Source organism: Argopecten irradians, chromosome 6 (assembly GCF_041381155.1).
Source record: "Argopecten irradians isolate NY chromosome 6, Ai_NY, whole genome shotgun sequence".
Lineage (NCBI taxonomy): Eukaryota > Metazoa > Mollusca > Bivalvia > Pectinida > Pectinidae > Argopecten > Argopecten irradians.
The window spans coordinates 2,996,536-3,017,033 of record NC_091139.1 but is presented as its reverse complement, the minus strand read 5'-3'; the positions used below and the strand labels follow the sequence as shown (position 1 = coordinate 3,017,033).

Here is a 20,498-nt window from a genome sequence, read left to right as displayed (position 1 = left end):
CTATATATAAATTATTCTGACAGCTCTGGTCAACTATTTCCTCTCCGTCAAGAAAGTTGAAGGTAGTAATCAGATTGGTCTTTTTGAAATAACCTGTAAAAACAATCTTCGTTTAAAATAATATAAACGTTGATAACAAAATAAGTGATCAAGTAACATTGAAACGGGCTTTAAGAGAAATTCAAATATTTAAAGATGCCCCACCGCCGACAGAGCATAAATTATATTCATCATTTGAACAATATTTGGTGTTTAATCGTGTATATATATGTCTAATTAGCACAAAAAAAAATAATATAACATAATTCATTTTGCCTTTGGTACATGCACAACCAGTACTTCATTCCATATAGGATAAGTGCCACGGATTTTTTTTGGGATGCAATTAATTATTTTTCCTATTTCTAACTTGAAGTAAAATTAGAAGCTCAAACTTTTAAGGGAGGCTGAAGTTGGTTCCGAGTTCCGAGTTCCGAGTTCCGTTTTACTTAAACGGAACTCGGAACCAGTTCCGAGTTCCGTTTAAGTAAAACGGAACTCGGAACCAGTTCCGAGTTCCGTTTAAGGATTTTGTTTTTTAAACAAAATTTAAAAAATTCAGTTTATGTTATTTGAACATATTATAAATGTTTTCTGTTGTGTTTTTTATGGATAATTTGTGATAGAGCTAGTTTAAATACGTTTTCAAATAACATCTATTTCTGTTTAATTAAAACGGAACTCGGAACCAATTCCGAGTTCCGTTTAAGGAAATTCACTATCATTTTAGATAAAAGTTGTCAATGTGCTTTGGACATTTTGTTTCTACCCCTTTGTAAATTCAAATATGGTAAAATGAGTCCTGGCTATACTTTCTGCGACCTTTCAAAGCTACTTGATTTTTTTTCTAAGTTAATTTTCAAGCTTGTTTTTTTAATACTCTTAGATAAGTAAAGAAAATTGGAGGTAGTAATTTGATTGTTAATTTGAACATGACCCATAATGATATTCTCTATGAAATGGAGTCAATTCAAATTGAGGATCTGTATCTTAATCAAATGAAAAAAATAAAAAAAAAGATTGCATACTTATCATTTTTTAATGACAACAGTTAATGTAAGCTTTCATAATAATTTCTCGATGGGTTTTCCACAAATTTGGTTAAATAAGCATTGCTGCGATACCTGATATTCGGAAATAAATCATGGGAAATGTATTAAACATATAATGTCTTTACATAATGTTTTTGCCAATAAATACTGTTCCATAATACTTTGTGAAAATCCTATGCATAAGCTGATATTGTTACAGTTTCTGTTTGTGTTACGTTGGGTTTTTTCATATACTGCCATGCTTACATGTTCAAATCAACGAATGTTAAAAGTGATGGACTGTTTATGCAATTTAATAACCCCTGCATATGTGTATATATTCTGCTTTGCTGTCACAAAAGTGAAATTTTGTTCCAAAGTATTTCTCAATGAGGTATAAATGGTATAAAGCTTGTATATTAATAACCCGAAATTAAAGGCCAAAATAAATTCAAAGTAAAATCAAAAATCATTTCTATGGAATATATATTCAGCCACTATAGGGCCTTCTACAGTCCAAATAACACTAACATAACGTGTTCGTATATGTTTGTTTTCTCAATCTGTAGTTTCATTGAAGTACTAAAATCTTACCTTCGTGGACTTATGGTATCTTTAATGTCAATATTTAACAAACCAGGTTCCAAACTCGACTGTACACCTTACTGATGTAAAAGTCAGTCTCGCCAATATCCTATACAACCGGAAGGATTGAAAAGTTCATACCATTCATCACTGCTGTCAATTTTTTAAATCAGTGAATTTCTCTGGAGGATATTTAGCTGACTCAAGGACAGTCACATCACATTTGTCAAAAAAATAAACACTGTTGTAATCTAATTTGTGTGCATAATCCAATGAAATTAAGAAATAGTAATATCAACGATGAAATTAATTTTTGTAAAATTTATTTTGATGAAATAAAATATGTTTCTGTTTGAAAGAACGGTTCCATTGAATTTAGATCAAGAAATTTAAAGAAGTGGCCTAGCACTTCATGTTGAATTTGCCGCTGTTGGCATTTCTACTCCCATAACTGCAAACTAAATTGAATGTAGTTCATTTTACATTATTAACATTATATAACAATCAATTTGATAATAAAGTTTCCAGAGATTTTGTAATTATAATGAAAAAAATGCATTATCGACAAGCTATCTTCCGTGATCGCCCACACGGTGATTGTGACGTCACAACGATAATGACGTCAAAATAAGCACTTTATGTTGAATTTGCCTCTGTCCAGTTGGCATTCATATGGGCTATTAATGACATCAAAAAGACGTCAAATGCTTATATTTACATTTGAAAAAAGTTAGGATGAAATCCCATGAGAATTTGCATCTATAATGAATAAAAAATTCATTATCGTCAAAGACAGAACAGCCAATTGAACAGCCATCTTCGGTGACCGCCGGCATGACAATGTGACGTTACAATGATAATGACGCAATAATAAATGGATAGCAGTTCAAAGAACGATGAAAGCGCTTGGTAGGATTACATAGTAGGGCTGCAGTGAAAATACAAACACAGTGTTATTAAGAAATAAATGTCAGATTTAGTTAGAAAAATTAATTATTGATATAAGTACACACATGGCGGTAAAGATAATCTCCTTCTCTCTGACCCGATTTCCTTTTTATAGCGTGCCTGTAACACTCAACAAACGTCTTCAAAATGTATAACTGGAAGGAAACCTCCTCATTACAGTAGAAAAAAGGAACAACATTTTATTGTTGTTGTGTAATTCTTTGGGAGTCAAACGAGGAAGTTTTGTTGTGAAGACGTCAGTAACTATAAATTTACTTACTTCAGTAATAAATAGCATAATTGTTAATATAATTTAATCTACATTTTCAGAAAATTCGGATATTTTTCTTGTATCACATTGATATGAACATTATAGCCGTCGTAATTAGTGCTAAGTTCCTTTTGTACAGAAAATTTTGATTTTTGATTACACCTATTCTACCAATTATCATATAATTTGTTTATTTATAACAGTCAAGCTTATAAACAAAAACACATCATAATGTGATGAGATCTTAAAAATTGCCATCTGTTGTGAATTGTCTTAAAATGACTGAAGAAGCATAAGCTGACAATAGTTTTATGAGTATTTTTTTTTCATTTCAACAATTGTTTTTGAAAGCAACTACATGAACTTCGACGATGCTACATGATGGGTAGGATAATGTTAGGTGATCAAAAATCAAATTTTAAACCACTGTAATTATGTCTGAGTTTGTGAGGAGGTATCATATCTGCTTCCATTTCCCCTTCAGATTTGAAAATATCAACAATATACTATCATTTAGTATATCTTTATCTTACAACTTGTCAGTGTTATTAACAGTGCCCCACATAACAATAAAGGATTATAATATATGTTAGTCATGTATAGTGGGGTGTACTGTCTAGTATGGCGAGTGGGGATTGCATTAATTTATATATCAATATGTATTTGTGTTTCTCTCTTCTGGCAGCAGCAGATATATAATGTTTATTATATGACATTTAATCATTTATTTTTCTGCTTCTACTTGAATTGATTCCAAAGTTCAGTATTTTGTTGTAAGCAGATGTCCCCAACAATGTCAACATATTCTAAAATAGCCCTAGTATATGCTGTGTATATCAGGAGAAATGTTTTCGGCTGACTTTAATTTTTATATAGCGTAAAATGTTGAATCTAATGTAAGTTTTTAAGATGTTGATACCATGTTGCGTCATATGTAAGTGTAAGCCCTAAATGAGTGTATGGGTTGAATGTCAATAATCAAGCTATTTTGAAAATATACTGTGTGGTGATTTGTGTTTCGTTTTCTTGAAAAGATAAGAGATTTGGTTTTTGACCGTATCACAACTAACGTGTAATTAGAAATGTAAGTGTGTATTAAACATTCGAGTGATATAAATTATGTTTTTCTGTATCAATTCTCTCCTTAATTATTCATTTTTGTTTGTTTATGCAGAAACGATATATTTCATTTTTGGATTTATTTTATGTTGATTCGGTAATATCACGTGAGCCATCATAAACTTAAAATCATAATACGTAGAGTTCGTTGAACCCATGCTGTCAATCAAAATGTCAAAACTAGCAATTTTTGGCGCTGTTCAACAGAACTAATTTGATAATAAGTTCACATGCACCGCGGTCTTACTGTCGACGACGCATAATTTGTTGTAAAAGTATGCGAAACAAATATATGAATATAAATATCAATATAGCTGTTATATCCTAATTTGTGTTTTATTGCATGTGTGTACATTGTAGTTAGCATTGTATTTCTTGCTTCGAAGTCAGGTACTAGATCCAGGAATCACACCGGCAGTCATCCTCGATTCACAAGGGGTTCCGATCACTTCCGATCTCTACACACCTGGACTATCTCATATTAAAACTGAAAGCAATTCAGAGGAACAAATCTGAACCAATCACAGGCCAGCAACAAATCCTTTGAAGACTAGATAGAGCGACGCCCAACTTCAGAGCCACACATTCAACCACAGTATACAGTTTTACGGTTCTTTTGATATGTTCTGATATGTTGCCTCCAGTTTTACAATGAAATGTCCAGGGGTGAAGATATCGTAAGTGATCGGAACCCCTGGATAATCGAGGATGACCGGAAGTGTGATATCGGTGTACCGGTGCCTTACCAGCAGGTGTTCCTACACACACCCCATCAAGACTTGCGGTTAGCCGTGATAGGAACTTGTTGTCAACTCGTCTCGTTCAGATCAACTATTTATAGTTCACACGCATATTGAAATCAGATAATTTCTGTCTGCAGACGTTCATGGCCTTGGTGGCACAGTGATAACGATGCCTCGACACGTTCCCAAAGTCTGCCATCTCAGGGTCGAGAGTTCGAATCCTGTTGAAAAGTATCATTCGTTTTTACGGCGATAAAACCTTAGACCATGAATAACCCTCCACACAAAAGGAAAACAAATAATACTAATACTGGTATAGTACTATCGGGCAGATAGACCGAATGTTCCAAATTATTGAAAGCTTGACATTTTGGTAACATCTTTAATTTTCTTGAAATATTGGTCAGTTTAGCATTGTATCTTTTTTTTAATCTTTAAGCCCATAAATGTATTATTTTTTATCCTTACTTGCAGCTCTTTTTGCACTGGGTAGCATAGCAACTATTCCATAATTAGTGTGAATATAACCTATTTTACTAAGTTCTTTAACTAGTAATACTAGAACACATTTCTGTGTTTCTTATTACAGTGAAAAATTTCATGAATTACTTAGTTCTTTCCTTTCAACATTGTGTTGTATTGTTTCTTAAAGAAAATCTTAATAAAAAGTGCAAACATTTACAAATTTTCAAACTTACATAAGTTATGTAGATTCTATATGATTTCAAAAATCACTTTAATTGTTTAAATCACAAATAAATCGCATTGCCAATGTTTCAAGGCCGAATACAGTATTTCAAACTCAATGACATTTCCTGTAAGCACTTGAAAATTTGATGGATTTAGGACAACTAAGTGTAATCACACTCAATATAAACTTAAACAGGAAGTACCATCAAAGCTTAAAGGTTATATCGACCCCACAAGTTGTTAACATGTCATGTGCCTCCAGGATAGATTATATATAGGTACTAGTTGAAGCGTTTAAAAGGTGTGCCTCTTATTATTCATCATGTCGCATTTTTCCAATGTTCATCCCGATGTAATTTTCCACAGATAAAATCAAATACCACTGACAAAATTATTGGTTTTTTTTTTAGTTTTCTTATATTAAGTAGAAAAAAAAAATTTCATGGATCTAAATAGATAAATAGTATAATTTGTTCATAAATAAAGAAGACTAAAGTTTCCACAAGTGAAAGCCAAATAGTTATTAAAGCATTCGTTTTCAATATCTAAAGATGCTCCACCGCCGACAGAGAATAAACGATACCAATCATTTGAACAATAACTGATGTATAATCGCGTTTATAAATGTCTAAATAACACAAAAAAGCATATGAAATAATTTATTGCAATTTTAGTCTGTGCACAATCAGTACTTAATCCCATAGTGTAATGGATTTTTTTCGGGATGCAATTGATTATTTTTATATTTTATCTTGAATTAAATAAAAAGCTCAAACTTTTCAATGGTGGTAATGGTATATTCCTCTGCTCCTGTTTTTGATAGAGAAAAATACCATTTTCTTTATGTTTTACACGAAAATATGATACTGTATAGTATACCACTAGTACAATTACTTTGGTTGCCATATTGGTAAAACATCTTTGGATTTGTTGCTGGAGAGTAAGCGGTAGACAAAGTTCAAGGTCTATATATTTTACTTATCTAGAAAAATAAAGAACACAGCAAAGAAAACATGATCATATCAAACTAAAGTTTGGTAAGATATTAATAAATTACTATGTAATTGTACATCCTAGACGATGTCGAAATAAAATAGGATGTAATTAAGAAGAAACAAAAACTCATGACAGGCAAACAAATGTTTTATTTAAGGATTACAATGGAGCGATTTCCAACTTCGAAGCCAATGATTATAAAGTTATAGGATGTGACAATTGATTTTCTTTGATCTACATTAAAGGGGAATAAGAAAGGGTACATAAGCAAATGACATATCATGAAATTGAACTGAAATTAAAACAAACTGACATGAAATTGACCCGAAACAACAAAAATAGTCAGTTTCAAGTTTAAAAACTGTAAATGACTTTTTCACATGAAAATTCGTTGAAGTTGTAATATTGTCAATTTCTAATAAATTTCGCGGCAAATTTCAGGTTCGAAATTGACTTTTCTGTACTTTCCAGGTAAATTTGACTAATTTGAACAATAAATAAATAAAATTGACCGTAATAAGTGACCTGGGAATGATAAAATTTGTAGATTTTCAAGATTTCTTGACCTGAAACTTCAGGTTAGGAAATGTTTGTCTGTGTATCTGCTTCATGGTCGGCAACAGCCATTAAGATAACCATTGTGTGACATTAACAGAACCAAAATATACAGGAAGACGCACCGAACAAAAACTTTTGTTATGTTATGAAGATCAGTGGCGTAGGAAGATGAAACGTAAGGGGGGGGGGGGGGGGGGGGGGGGGGGTCCTCAATATTTTGTACACCCCCCCCGCCGCACCTACAGGAGGAGATTCATTCAACTCCCACTCCCAACCATATATGCTTTATGTACATTTTTCATATATCATTAAATCTAATCCCTGTACACATTTATAAACAGTGGGGTCACTAAAAGGAAATTAACGAATACGCAAATTGGCTAAATTAGCGTGTGAGCGTCGAAGGCGCGAGATTTTGGTGTTTTAGGGGTCTGAGGGTGACCCCCGGGAAAAATATTGTAATTTAGAATGGCTGAGATGAGTTTTACAATGTATTTTGATGATTTTGCGAGCGCTCAAAGGCGCAAGAATTTGGTGTCAGGGATGACCAGGGTTCTCCCCCGGGAAAAAAATTACGATTTAGAATGGCTGAGATGAGTTTTACGAGGTATTTTAATGATTATAAAGCGTTCTTAACACGGTACTTTTTCGATTTAAAGCTACCTGCATTTAGAAATGATAATTGTGTGTCGCTATAACATTATGCAACCCTACTCGATCTGAATATACCGGCTTCACACCATCGGCACATTGTTGTGTAACATAAAAAATGAATTAATTGTCTCGCTAAGACATATTAACAAATTGATCTTTTAAGAGACACTTTTTTTAAATAGTACATATAATCCCATGATGGACATTTTAGTCTAGTTCGTGTGTATGGAATTTTTACTATTTAAGGTTTGACATTATGTGCTTGAACGTTTTTTGGAAATGCGCCGCGCAGCGGAAAATTTTCTAGAATGAAGTATGAAAAATGTACAGGAGGACCCTTTTTTCTTTCAAATAAGCATGTTTAGAAATTTTCAGTCGGCGAAAATGGGGGGGGGGGGGCAAAAAGACATGTTTGCCCCCCCGTCCTGGGGAACGGGGGGCAGTTGCCCCCCTCCCCCCCCCCCCCCCCCCCCCCGCTTCCTACGCCCCTGAAGATGTAGGAATAGAGCGGTTTTTTATTAAGTTTTCAATCAGAGGTTGACATATGTCCCTAAAAATAATGAGATCGATGGAGTCGTGGAATATTAGATCAACCAAAAGATGCCAATAAGACAAGGGTGAGTCGGTCTATGTCTAAACATATCTACCAATCATATTTTTATGTAGCATATCATATGATGAGTGATTATTTGGGAAACCGACGTTGACTTGACCTAGCTATGCTGATCATAATTATTGGTTACTGACAATGACTCTGATTCATTTTAAACTAATAGTTTCAGTCTTATTAATGCTTTTTTTCATTACCAAATTTTATTAAATTTATTTTTGTCATATGAAGCAAAAAGACATAGGATACATAATTGATTATGTAAGTTGATTAGGTGACACTTACAAGTCACTAAGACAGCAGCTGACACGTTATATCATAGATATACCACATGTGTATTTGTTTTAATTATTTTACCTCTCGTTTGATATTTAAGTATTTAAGAAGAGATAACCTTGTAGATAACAGCACAAAACATTGACAGTTCTGCATAACAGCCATTTACACAACTTTAACAGTTCTCTCTTACGGAGATTTTAATACATATGGAATCCCAACGTCAAAAATATAACAGCATTAATCCTGCTATTTGTTCACGATATGACACCATACTGAGAAAAAAACCATACATTTTCCTTTTCAAGGTGTGTGTACGGTGTCTTATGTGTTATTCCTTCACACTTCCTGGTTACGTGTGCCTAAACACCCATCCATCATTGCTTCACCTATACACGTTAGGTAACTGGGTACAAAGCACGAACGCACATATTACATATGTTCTACCTAATGACATAACATTACAACTCCTCTTTTTCTTATCGTAAGTATCTTACATTCGATCTGCACTATAATAATATGACTCGTATTTATCTCTTTCATTTCTATTGGAAATGTTATTAGCAATGATGTCGTTTTGTTAAAGTTTGTATTACCTGACATACCCAGATGTGCCATTTATACTGTGAAAAGTCAGATTAGCGATAAGTGATCACTTGCATTGTCATCAAAGAAATTATTATTCACACGTTTATTAGTCATAATATTGAATTGAAAATGTTCAAATCAGTGAATTAAAACAACGGAAATTTTCACATCACACTCTTACCATAACGATTTCCTCTCTTTTTTATATTCTAAAAAATGTATTAAAAATGACGGCTCTGACAATTTTAAGAAGTTACACTTGATATTTTGTCAATTTACGTATCGAACTTTATGCAGCTTCAGAGTTATCAACAAAGGATCAAACTTGCATTTCTTTGATATAGTTTATAATAGTAAATGATAGGTTTAAGAACTACGTGTACTTACTAGTGGTTTTGGTCTGGTTTGGATTTATTACCTTCCTATTAACAACAATGTAATTTAAGAACGTGTCAGGTTTGTTGGTGGAGGAAAGCTGGAGTAGCTGTGGAGAAAACCACCGACCAGCTGTTAGTTCCTGGCAACTGTCCCTAATGAAATTCGAACTCGCAACTCAGAGGTAGAGGCCTTGTTGTAATATGTCAGGACAACTTAACCACTCTGCCACCGCGGCCCCAAGGGATTGCTTCATCAGAGTATACCTAATGTGCATTAATCAATTATGTATCGTTAGTTCTTTTTGTCGCTCTGGAAAACACACATTTTTTAAAATTCCGTTTGATTTCACATTCTAAAACCGATTAAAACAAATAAAACCACGTGCTACCATATTTATTACACTTTGCTTTTATTTAAGCCACGTATCTAGCCGATTTGGAATAGGCTTAAAGACCAGAAATAAAAACATTGACAAATGTTTGACAAATTGACAAAGTATTTAATGATTTCTTTGTACATGTATAAGTCCTTTGTTTTGGTTGTAGAACGTGCGAACTTTGTACTTGGTATTCTATAAGGACTGCGTGCATAATAAAAACGATATATAAACAGCTCATTGTTTAGGACCAAAATGAATATGTTTATATGTAAATATATAACTATGTAACATAACATTTTTTCTTAAATATACACTTCCGGTGTAACGTTGAAAATGGATCTCCGTTGAAAATTGACCTCGGGTCAGTTTTCAACGTTGAAATCGGACCCCGAATGCCGTTGAAAATTGACGGTGTCTAGGGTCAATTCTCAACGGCAGGTCTGTTGAAAAATTACCGTTGAAAAATGACCTTGGCAAACTATCAACGGATGGTCTGTTGAAATATGACCCTAGTATATTCACATATATAACTGTTGCACAAACCAGAAGCATATATACATAGAGATTGGCAACTTCGCAAATTTTACGATAGGCAGATGTACCTCTCTATGTCCCTAGGGGCTTTTAGATAAACTCTTAAATAGTTAAATACAGCAGAATAACTTTGATATGTTATAAAATTTAAGTAATTTTCAGATGGTTTGAGTACGATTTTGGAAAGAAAAAATAATATTTTAACTTATATGTTAATAAAACAAAATGCACTTCCGGTTTTGAATGCCTGATTTTCGAAAAACCATGTAAAATTGCTCATTTTCATACTTTCAAAATCAATTTAAATAACATCAATTGGGAAAACTGATCACATCAAACCATGATATAATGTTTAAACTTTGTGTTGATGCAAAAGTATCATGTTAAAAAGAATACACTTAAATGTAGTTAGCCAAGGGAAAATGCCTATAAACTGGAGGTCCCTCTGCCTGTCAACATAGACAAAGAAGGAGTTTCCAATCTCCATGTATATATGTTTCTGCACAAACATAATTCTCGAATTCTGTTATCGCCATTCCTAATATAAGCGACCCTTCTGTGCTGGTATTTAAATTACGTAATCACATCGATTTGAATTGAAATTTGGTATTGTTATCATCGTATCAAATACCTCATTTAAATATTTTGTATGTTTATTATGGAGAATACAAAACTTTCATTTTTTCTATAGTTATTTTGTTCGCCCGTGTAGATAATGTTAATTTAATTGTTCTCAGACTGAGGAATTGCTATATGACACTGAGGTAACGTAGTAAATAAAAAGGAATTGTTATGTGGTGTTCACTTCCGAGTACCAGTGGATAGTGTTACAAAACTATAATTATGGGATATTATTAATTTGTTTCTTAATGATTTTTTATGATTATATTTTCGACGATTTTACGTTTGTCAGATATTCAGTAATTTTTCATATATATTTATTCCCTTATCTGCGTATGGATCACTTATGTTGTGTTCTGCGTATGGTTGTGTTTTGTTGTTTTGTGGTTGTGTGTTTTTGTGTTGTGTGTTGTTTGTTTGTGGTGTTGTTGTGTGTTGTTTTGTTGTTGTGTGATGTTGTGTTGTTATGTTATGTGGTGTTGTGTTGTTGTGTTGTTGTGTTGTTGTGTGTTGTGTTGTGTTGTTATGTGTGGTTGTGTCATGTTATTGTGTTGTGTGGCATTGGTGTGTTGCTGTGTGCTGTGTGGCTGTGTTTTTGTGTTGTGTTGTTGTGTGTTGTGCTGTTATTCCGTGTTTGTGTAAAGCGTTGTTACATGGTGTTTTTGTGATGTGTTGTTGCGTTATGTTGTGTACTGTTGTGTTGTTGTCGGGTTTTGTGTTGCTGTGTATTGTTGCGTTGTTAGGTGTTGTTGTATTGTTGTTGTATGTTGTATTGTGGTTGTGTTGTGTGTTGTTGTGTTGTGTTGTTGTATGATGTTTTGTTGTGTGATTTTGTGTTGTGTTATGTTGTGTGATGTTGTGTTGTGTTGTGTGATGTTGTTGTGTGTTATTGTTTTGTTTATGGGTGGTGTTGTATTGTTGTTGCGTGGTTGTGTATTGTGGTTGTGTTGTGTGTTGTGTTATGTGTTGTTGTTTGATGTTTTGTTGATATGTTGTGATGTGTTGTGTGTTGTTGTGTGTTGTTTTGTGGTGGTGTTTGTGTTGTTGTTGGGTTGTGTTGTTGTTTTGTTGCGTGTTTGCGTGATGTGTATTTGTGTTATGTTGTGTGATGTGCTGTTGTGTGATGTTGTGTTGTGTGATGTTGTGTTGTGTGATGTTGTGTTGTGTAGTGTTGTTGTTGGATGTTGTTGTATTGTTGTTGCGTGGTTGTGTGTTGTGGTGTTGTTGTGTTGTGTGTTGTGTGATGTTTTGTTGTGATGTTGTGTCGTATTGTTGTGTAATGCTGTCTTGTGTTGTGTGTTTTGTGATGCTGTGTTTAGTGTGATGCGTTGTTGTGGTGTGTGATGTTATGTTGTGTGATGTTATGTTGTTTGATGTTTTGTTGTGTGATATTGTGTTATTTTGTTGTGTTTTGTTGTGTGATGTGATGTGTTGTTGTGTGGTGTTGTGTTGTGTATTGTTGTTGTGTTGTTGGTGTGTTGCTGTGCTGTGTGATGCTGTGTGGTTTCGTGGTGTTGTGGTGTCGTGTTGTGTTGTTGTGTAAAAACGAGCTCTTATGGGGTCACTTTTCAACGGGGTCTATTTTCAACGGGTCGGTGTAAAAAGTGCGCCCAAAGTTCAGTTTTCAACGGTTTTCGGGGTCATTTTTCAACGGGGGTCCATTTTCAACGTTACACCGGAACTTCATTTTTCAACGGGGGTCCATTTTCAACGTTACACCGGAACTTCATTTCCTTCTCATATCACTCAATGATAAGAGACAATCCAGTTTTGTCAGTGAAAATGTATAGTTGGTTCTGTGTTATGAATTCCAGTTCTGTTAAAGCAAATGCCTTAAAAATTGTATTTCTCTTTAGACATTTGTGTGTCAACATATGCTGTCAGTTTTATTGCTGAAACTCAATTTTAATTAATTTGATGTTAAACAATTTGAATTTTTGCTATTTGAATATCTATTATAAAGTTACTTTTTGTTAGATATCTTTACTTGTATCATTAGATACTATTGTAGCTATTGTATTCGGATTTGATAATCGATAACGCAACAAGGTGAAGTTAATGGAAATTATTTCTTCGTTCGGTTTCTTTTATTGGAATTAAGATAAACAATGTGCTTGAGTATAAATTTTTAAATGATTGAAAATAATTTAAACAACATTTACACCGGTTGTTTTCAAAACAATGTTGCAAAATCGAAACCATTTCTTCTTTTAATAGGGTTCTTGAGCCATGTAAATGGAATTTCCTCAGGGAGTGTACTCAAAAGGCTCGTGCTGTAAAAGACATGAAAAGGAAATATTACACAAGCAATCTCTGGTTATTACTCGGTATTTTCATTAAAGGTGAGATTTTTTTCACACACAACATATATCGGTATATCTGAATTTAAAGAAATTGAGTCTTTGCTTACCAAATTTCGCTCGCATATATAGAAGAAGGCTCGATGGCATTTATCATTCTTCCACTGAAATTTACCGATATCGTCAAACTTGAGGCAAGGATAATCATTGAGATCACTTGGTTGATTTGCCGCATAGTCTGTAAAGGTAGGGGCTTCATTGTTGATGATCTTTTGGATTGTGGTACCATCGAGAGATCTCAAGCCCATCCATCGTGCAAAATCTGTGTGTAAATTAATAAACATTTATATAAGATCTTAAAAAGAGTGTTTATTTCATATGAGGTTTTATGAAAGGAGTTTATTATTAAGAAGTTTTAAAAACTTCGAGACGAGTTTCATAAAATCTCATATAAAATTTAACAAAATCTTACATACATTTTTATCGCATTACTACAGCACCCAACATTTTGGAGAATCTCAAGTCTAAATGTTTTGCGAAAATCAAGCGGAGACCGCCATTTTGTCCCACCGTCCTCGAAATCCTGACGTCACGTCATTTTGCCTGACGTCAACTTATTGTTTCTGTCTTAACGTCGCAATGAATTTTTGGCCAATGAAAATCGTTCCAGGTAATATTGCACTAGTGACATATGAAAAATATTACATGGGCTTAATCACAAATTATCAGACGGATTATGTGATATATGCAAGTATTGCTTGTTATTTTCGCGGAACGTTGTTTTGATTACGAAAACCTAACTCGCAGTGATAACAATAAGATATATTAAGGGTAGGCTTTAAAATAACGATTGAACTTTTTTTTAAACCTAGTCTTTGTTTTATGTTCATTTTTCTAAAAGCATATACTAGAAGTAGTTGAGATGATTGAAATGCCTTCCTATATGCTATATTTGCATCATTTGCAATTGCCAATTGCATGCCAAGGTAAAAAAAGGATTCAATTCGCATACTTTTGTAAAGCCGAATCCGGTCAAACTAGCGCTCCTTGTACATGTTATACACACAAGTAAATATGCTGGCATGATTATTTGGTGACAGAATTATGTACTGAACCCTATGGATTTACTAAACTGAAATGTACAATTGTTTGCATATTTTACCAAAATTTAGAAGCAACAAAACTATGTACGAGTCGACAGTAATACATTAGGTTATGTCTGATGCATACTCACTTTTTATCAACTTAGTTGTTCAAGTATACCCAAATACAAAATATCACTTGTTTAAATAGGGTCTAAAACCTTAAGAATAGCAATTCAAAACGGGAATTTATTACTGTCGCATTTCATGAATTTATGTTTGTGGCAATTTGAGGTAATATGAAAAGAAAAACATTTACATGTATATTCTTTATACAATCATATGGTTACTCAAATGTGTATTCAATATAAATTTGGTACTTTTTTATTTTTAGAAGAATGCAAATAATAAATAAAAAAAAACCTACGTGGTACATGTGGCAAACCGCCTTGGAGCCTCTGTTTCTCTGATTCTGCTAATGTCTTTAGGATGGCGTTTTCCGCTGCAGTGTCAGGTATAGCCAGGTAACCTCCTCTTATCCTGCATAATGTCTATTTTAACAAAAAGAGATATTGTTATTTTCAATACTGACGGAGTGAAACTAAGGGAAGTAACTTTGATCAATCATTTTGTCCGTGAGTACAGACGGAGTAAAACGAAGGGAAGTACACTGATAGATTAGAATGTTTGTTAAAGATCGCTGATCAAAATAAATGTTGTGGTGACCTTTGTTGTGGTATGAGCATGTCTATGACTGCTGATCTACCCAATGAGGCTTATAGAATATTATTTCAAATTTTATTTAAGTCAAAATGAAAATGCCATTGAGTGGTATTTGAATTCGGAGCACCCTATGTGTAAACTCCACTACACTAAGACCGTAACGGACATTGTAGCACAGGCATTTGCTTCTAGTTTGAAAAAAAAGATATAATAGCCCATCCCTACCATGTTTATATTATAGGGGTAGGTTACTGTATTTTTCCAAAACCAGAACAAGACGCCTGTGATTGTAGTCTGATTAACCGACGTTGTTTACAGAGATGACATGTCGGTTTTGTTGGCGGTCACGGTGGTCGAGTGGTCAATTTATTACTATAAGTTTCCTGTATGTTTGTTTTTTGTTTGTTTTTTTGGTTTATATATATATTTTGTTTTTTATATATTTTATTCAATAGACATATAACAATGTTTTCCTTTCACAGAAGAACTCTCACTCCAATTTCCTTATTTAAATTGATTTTTACAATTATAAACTTTCACCACTTTCACATTAGATTCCGATATATTCATCATATTTTCGTTGTTACCTCTCACTCATTCATATACATTCAAAATAAACCGATGTATAATTAACATTAACACCTAATTTGCCTATATAAAATTGTCTATGGAGTATAGTGTCAACTGTTAGTTTATAACGTTTGTCATTCTACAAAATTATCAAACTCTCTTACAGTTATGTTTAGAAAAATGATAGCCTTTTCGGTTAAGGCATTACCTTTAAAAGGACTTGATACAATTGGTCTGTTCCTGATCTACACGGGAGGTTCAAAGTGGGTTTAGTACAGTTCATACTAAGAATGCCACTGAACACAAATTTTTCATGACTTTTTTTGTCACATCTTGTGGTGAGGCAAGACTCATACCTATATTTATACCAGGTATAGCCTCGATGTCAGTACATAAACAATGGCTTACCTCAGATCCATACCAAGTTGCCTTCTTATCGCTGAAGAAATAACAACGGCCGTTCCGTTTAAACCATCCCTCAGGGCATTTCTCTACAGAAAATATAAAAAAACATATATTCATGTGTCATATTTTATATTTTTTCATGTTTTATATAAGAGTCATTCTGATATTCCCAAAAATGAATATATCTAAACCTAAACTTAATTCAAATTGTATGTTAACGTTTTCATCCTACATTATTTGTCGAATGAAATGTTTTGAACAAAAACAAATCTATGTGATTTTACTCCTTTAGTAGTATAATTTTATCTACTAATTAGACTATTACTTAAAATAGAATTATAAATCATTGTAAAAATGAATTATGTATTTATTACAAGATTGAACACGCACCGATGGGATCTCCGGGTTTGAGGACAACTTTGTTAGTTATAAATCCGACAGCTCCGGCAAGGAGAAGTTTTGTTATCGCTGCAAAATAATAAAGAAAACTATTCTGTATTTAAATATTACAGAGTTATCGGCCCTCGCGGGTAGGTATTGATTGTGAAGTCATGTGAAACGTCATACTTTTCGGAGAACACGACGTGAATTGTGCCCACAAAATTATGACGTCACAACGTAAAATGCAAAGACGGAACTGCGTTACAGCGCTGGGCCTTTTTAAATATGTTGTTGTAATGAAATATTCTACAATATTAATAGCTTGAAATTTCGAATAAATGTTTTCAGCATAGTTAAGCATTTCAGCTTATCTATGCATATCCATAAATTAACTTATGAAATAATTACTTGATGAACGCAATCCACAATTGCGTCAAACAATCATGGCATGGATAACAAAACACATTTCGATTTTTATGGGTCCTTTTGGTGATTCAGGTTGATTAGGTACACCACTACTGATATACTGTACAGTTACTAATATTAGTGAGGGTTTAATTTCTCTAGTAAATTAGTAAATGACGACTATAGTAAAAGACGGGTTCCAGTTAATGTTTTCGCTCTTCTCTTTTTTGTCTTTTTTTTTGTCTTTGCTGACATTTTTCATTATTTGTATTTTCCTGAATATTGGGATTTGTTTTAATATAAAATTTGTGTAAAAAACTTGCATAGTAAGCTATTAAAATTGATTCTTTACATTGGTCATTTAATTAACAAATTTTCTTTTATAATACAGTATATATGCAGAATTTACAACCGGCATTGAAAGTTTTATATGTTTAATTAAACTCACCATTAGAAACTCAATTTAAGAAAAAGAATATTAAGGAATAGATATTCATATATGTATCTATTTATTTGATAAAAAAAATCTTCACGACAAGTATCTCGCCGTTAACATTTTCAGCCCTCCTGGACATCTTCAAGGCGTCCTAGCTACCTACTGTATAATGACGTCATATCATAGTTACTGCATCACTCTATATATATTTATGATTTAATTTCATATGTTACACCCATTTCTATTGGTTAGATCTTTGAGGTTATTTTTCCATAGACCGAAATAATTGTACGTCACGTATTATGACGTCATAAATACAAAACATTTTCGCAGGGATTTTACAAGCGGCACAGTCATTGGCCAAACTGCATTATTGGATAAGATATCAATGAGCCACAACTCAATTTGTTTTTATTGTAAAAGTAAGTAAAATTACGGAAATTCATGCCTAATTATTTTGGAAATTGGGAATAAGTATGAAAGATATCTATGAAGGAAAAAAATGTTTAAAAAAAAAAAAAACAATGAAAAAACAAAAAAAAAAACCTAATTGATTTATGGCTTTTATCATGAACTTTCTGAGAATATACTGAGAAAGATATGTCTTTTCACTTCAGTTTACATCATAAATAACTAACTCACAGCTCATAACACTAATTGTGTCTTTCCATATTACAGAGTTATGTGCCGTTGCGTGTAAGCATTGATTGTGACGACAAAGTTTGCGAGCGTAACGTAAATCTTTTCAGAGAAAAGTCTGTTCATAAAATAGTAACGTCACAATGAATATCTACCCGCATGGAAAATAACATACACAAAGACGAAATATCCCAGGGAAAATACAAAGTAAAACTGAAGTTAATTTGTAGAGAAAGAAAAATTGAATACAGATGTATACATTGATGTGAGTTTTTTTCATATATAAAATTACTCACAATATTAATGCTTGATAAAACATGAAAGTCAAAAACGCAAATGTTGTTATCTATAACCCTTCATGCATCATTGATCTCCGTGTCCAGTCATAGGCATATATAATAACAATATAAGGTTTTAAAATTTACGCATCATTAACCCTACAACAAACCCGAATATAATTATTTAAGTCTGAAAAAGTGTTTCTGTTTGAAAGTCGTCTGCACTTTGTACAGTTAGAATGTGTCTAAAGCTAGGGACCATACATGTAACTGAATCGAACCAAATGATAATGTATGGATGGAATTGGCATAAAAATCGCATGGGTTGATGTTTTTTTCTCGTTTGGTACTCACAGGCAGGGTATGGCAGATACTGTTTGATATTTGGAATTCCGGTTACTGGTCGTCGTGCTACTAGAGGTGTTGTTGGTATTTGACCTTTCACCTTGCCAAAATAGCACACGATCAATAGTCCAAGCAGGAGGCGTGGTACCCACATGCTAATAACACATTAAAAATGTAGAACATTAATTGGACCTTATCTAGTAGACTAATTGTCATAATGAAAATTATACATTGTATGTCTATTGATGTTCTGACTCGGAAGATATTTTCACTCCCATCAATTTTTTTAAACAAACAAGATAGAAATAAAACATTAACATTAAACAGCAGAAATCATTATAAATAGGATATTAATTTATATCTTTATAATTATCATTATTAATCAAGGAGCAAAACTTAAAAATTAAAGATTAGTTCAATAAAATCTCATATGATATTAACACACATCTCAGGTTGTGCAAGTCGACCCGAACCGTTACAAGTGATTCGTTTCTTGAAGCATACCACTTGGATCAAAGATGGCGGACATGATGCATTTCATTTGTCAACGAAATATCAACGAGATAGAAACTAATTAGTTTTTTAATTCAAAGCTTATCTTTCATATGGGTACCGCCATGTTGGGAAAAAAATCCAACACGCGTATCAATCCAGTGAACTTGCACGACTAAAAGAGAATTCTAGGATATCTAAGGGAAAAAGTGTGAGTAGTAAATTTAATGGTTATTCTTTTAAAATGAACAGGATGGTTTTAGACCCTATTTTTGTATTTCTGAAATCCCAGAATGATATGTATTAGTGTGAAACTTCCATCATTTGAAAACTATCTGTGGGTAGTTGATACTACCAACACAACTTTTGATTGTTCAGCAGATTTCTTTCTTGATGATTTTTGATTTGCTGAAGGAATTATTTTAAGAATAGTCAAAAGCATATGTGTGGGATACCTTCACACATGAGAGCTGTTAATTGACATATTAAAATAAAGTCTCTTCCACCGGAGCAATAAAAACAAAACAAAAAACTTTTTTTCTAAATGCCGAGCATTCCATACTCTGATACAGAAGTGCTCCTTAAATACTTAAATAACATCAGATCATAATTAATACCAGCGATTATCATTATGTTCCCATCGTTTTAGTCACAGACGGAAAAAACTCATCCTCATAGATTTTTCACCATTGCACCTGTTCTCGACAACTCACATTATGACTATAAAGAAAACTATAAAATGTGAACAGGATTTCTGAAATAATAAATTTGTTTTTGAAACTATCACACTGAAGTCATTCACAGTATCCTAATCCCCTGTTAATTAAAACAGCTCACAAATTAGTCTTACCTCATTTGGTGACCTGTGGTCCACCTCCTTCAATACCAAGTATACGGGTAAATAGCACCTCTGTAAACGTCTATGCATACAAATTAGATAAGCGTCAAACCGCGTCTCCTAGACTTTAATCAACACCCCATAGGTATCTAGTTAATGATGGATGGACCCTTCCTGTGTATTTATGGAAGAAATCCATCTCCCGCCGTCAGCATTAACGCGTTTATAGGTATTCAACATTCAATGTCTGACACTGACACAACCTTCACATTGGTCTAATATGAAGACAATTAATTAGTGGTGCTGTTTGGTCAATAAGATATATGATTTAAAAAATATGAGATATCAATACATTACCGATAACTAACTAAGCTAGTATTAACCAACCAGAACAACGGTTTACGTTACCATGGAAACTGTCTTTATAGATTATCATGATGTTATTGCTATGTTCTTAGTGACATTGCAACCTTTGGCAATCACACTCCGGTACCTATAAACCTACTTTCTAAGCAAATTAAAAATACTGCGAGGAATTTTATTTCTCGGAAAATACTAAAAACTGTGCGCGTGGCCGTTATATC

At 33.2% G+C, this 20,498-nt stretch overlaps 1 protein-coding gene across 1 annotated transcript; it reads right to left on the bottom strand.

The window, feature by feature from the left end:
• Window positions 1-13,102: 13,102 nt before the first annotated feature.
• LOC138326235 (alpha-N-acetylgalactosamine-specific lectin-like) lies at window positions 13,103-19,019 on the bottom strand. The gene is made up of 6 exons (XM_069272360.1): window positions 18,594-19,019; window positions 16,491-16,568; window positions 16,104-16,186; window positions 14,830-14,953; window positions 13,431-13,642; window positions 13,103-13,293 (listed from the first exon to the last, which is right to left on the bottom strand). The coding sequence occupies exons 1-6, from the start codon at window positions 18,736-18,738 to the stop codon at window positions 13,267-13,269; spliced, it is 669 nt and encodes a 222-aa protein (XP_069128461.1). The 5' UTR covers window positions 18,739-19,019; the 3' UTR covers window positions 13,103-13,266.
• Between the last annotated feature and the right edge of the window lie 1,479 nt (window positions 19,020-20,498).

Coding starts and splice junctions, on each gene's coding strand:
- LOC138326235 (XM_069272360.1), bottom strand. CDS start 18,738: ATGTGGGTACCACGCCTCCTGCTTGGACTATTGATCGTGTGCTATTTT. Junction 16,187..16,490: donor CAAACCCGGAGATCCCATCG/GTGCGTGTTCAA, acceptor TATTTTCTGTAG/AGAAATGCCCTGAGGGATGG. Junction 14,954..16,103: donor CAACTTGGTATGGATCTGAG/GTAAGCCATTGT, acceptor TTGTTAAAATAG/ACATTATGCAGGATAAGAGG.